The sequence below is a fragment of the Nematolebias whitei genome, chromosome 23 (genome assembly GCF_014905685.2).
Source record: "Nematolebias whitei isolate Nwh7 chromosome 23, NemWhi1, whole genome shotgun sequence".
NCBI lineage: Eukaryota > Metazoa > Chordata > Actinopteri > Cyprinodontiformes > Rivulidae > Nematolebias > Nematolebias whitei.
Genome location: NC_056520.1, coordinates 4,497,069 through 4,499,399, shown reverse-complemented (window position 1 = coordinate 4,499,399; position 2,331 = coordinate 4,497,069). Strand labels below are relative to the sequence as shown.

General features: G+C 46.2%; 1 protein-coding gene across 1 annotated transcript in view; it reads left to right on the top strand.

The window, feature by feature from the left end:
- Window positions 1-2,331, top strand: part of LOC119429018 (rho GTPase-activating protein 20) — a 31,452-nt gene that overhangs the window by 19,886 nt on the left and 9,235 nt on the right. Inside the window, exons 9-10 of the mRNA XM_037696735.1 lie at window positions 611-787; window positions 867-1,039. Coding sequence (XP_037552663.1) covers window positions 611-787; window positions 867-1,039 — 350 coding nt within the window. The remainder of the gene's footprint in view (window positions 1-610; window positions 788-866; window positions 1,040-2,331) is intronic.

Genomic DNA, 2,331 nt, shown 5'->3' with positions numbered 1-2,331 from the left:
ATTTTAACCCAGGTGTCGTCAACATACCTGAACCAATGACTTGGTGGTGTCCCTGAAAAGGACGTCAAGGCTCTCTTTTCTACCTCCTCCATGTACAGGTTGGCAACAATAGGAGAAACTGGAGACCCCATAGCACACCCATGTTTCTGCCTATAATATTGCTCCCCATATGTGAAGTAGGTTGACTGCAGGCACAGTTTCAAGAGTTGACACAGTTGTTCTGTGGAAAGTGTGGTCCTGCTGCTCAGAGTGGTGTCTGATTTTAATCTTAAACTGACCACCTCTACTGCATCATCAACAGGAAGTAAAGAGTGATGTGACATCAAAAGAGACCATTGTTTCATCAGTCTCCATGATGACATCCCTCACCTTATCCACAAAGTCCATGGTGTTCTGTATGTGGTGTTCTGAGCTGCCAACTTTCAGCATGTTCTTCAGCAATAAGCATTCACACTGCATTTTCGCAGGAAATACAATTTCTCTAGTTTTGACAGAGATGGGATGTTTTCCAGGGACTCTTAACTTTATTCCTACACAGGGAGGCGGAGCTTCAGGGAAACCGCAGTGTTTCCAGCAGCTTCACCGACCCGATGTCTCTGCTCTGTCTCAGGTCACGAGTTTCCCTTCAGCATCCAGATGAGTCACGTGAGGAACTCTGCGTTCCAGGGAGGGGGAGGCCGGGATGCCGCTAATCCACCTGTGGAACGCCAGATGCAGGTCAGCAAGGACTGTCAGTTCATCCTCAGGCCCCGACCCACCGAACCGCCTCGACAGCACGCCCCTGCAGGTGAAACGACTCCTTACAGTGCAATCAACTTTGCCAAAAGTAGCAAAAAACAGTAATTTCTGGGCTGTTCTGTGTTCAGATTACTCTCAGAAACCATTCAAACGGAGGCGTTCGCTCATCGCCTGGGCCTTCTGGCGAGGCTCGTCCTCTCAGCTGAACGACCTGTCGGTCGCCGGAGCGGCTCGGGGACATTTGTTCGGTCAGCCTCTCAGCTCCGTGTGCGTGGAGGACGCTCTGCCCAAAGCCGTCATGGTCTGTGTCCACATCTACAAACTCTTTTACCGAAGGTTTACCAAAACTGAACGAGACCAACAGTACGAATGACCCCGAACAGTTAGATGTACTTAATACAAGGTATAAATTTGGAAAAACTTTAATCATCACCACAGACACAAAAACACAGGATGGTCTACGTTAGCTGTCCTGGAGGACTGCATGTTCAAAGATTTCTTGTTATCGCGAAGCATTACAACAAGTCAGACACAAATCATCTGAAAAACAAACCCCAACTCCAAACTAAAAGCTGGAACGTTGTGGAACGTCTAAACGTAAACATAAGGCGTTGTTACTTTCATAAACACGTATTTGAGTCACAATGGGACAAAGTAAAACACATAAAATGTTTAAAATAAGAGATTGTACTGTTTTGAGGGGAAAATCGAGATAATTTATAATGTTATGGCGGCAAAACGTCTAAAAACCGTTAGTAAATGTAAGTGGTATAGAAAACAGCAGGTCAGTAAGAGGACTGGATATAAAAAGGCATTTTAGAGACTGAATCTCCCAGAAGTAAAGACGGGCAGAGGTTCACCAGTCTGAGAAGAAAATTTGGAGTTATGTTCCTCACCAAAAACATTTACTTTGAATCTCCCATCGTTTACAGTTCATTTCAATAGCCCTACAGAACCTCACTGACCTACACAAGGCGAGGTCAGTGAACAAGTTCAGGCTGATTCTGGCAGATCCTGATCATCACTCCATGGTGCGTTCAGGTTGCTTCCATCTGAACAGACCGAAAAACTCATTCTTCCCTGTAGCGATCGGGCTTCTCAACGAAGAGATGACTTCGTGTCATTTTAATTTCTTGTCTAGTATGGACATTTTGTGACTGACTGTGAAACTACCGTATTTTCTGCCGTACACGTCACACCGTCCTATAAGTCGCATCAGTCCAAAAATGTGTAATAAAGTGGAAAAATCCATAAATATGTTGCTTCGCCGTATACGTCGCATCTATTATGCGTCACTGCAGACGCGTCTCGTTTGTTACTCGTCACTGCTGACAACCTGGAAATGTGGGCCGAACTCAGAAATGTGGGCCGAACTCAGAAATGTGGGCCAAACCCAGAAATGTGGGCCGAACCCAGAAATGTGGTCCAAACCCAGAAATGTGGGCCGAACCCGAAAATGTGGGCTGAACTCGAAAATGTGGGCCAAACTCGAAAATGTGGGCCGAACCTGGAAATGTGGGCCGAACTCGGAAATGTGGGCCGAACACGGAAATGTGGGCCGAACCTGGAAATGTGGGCCAAACTCAGAAATAT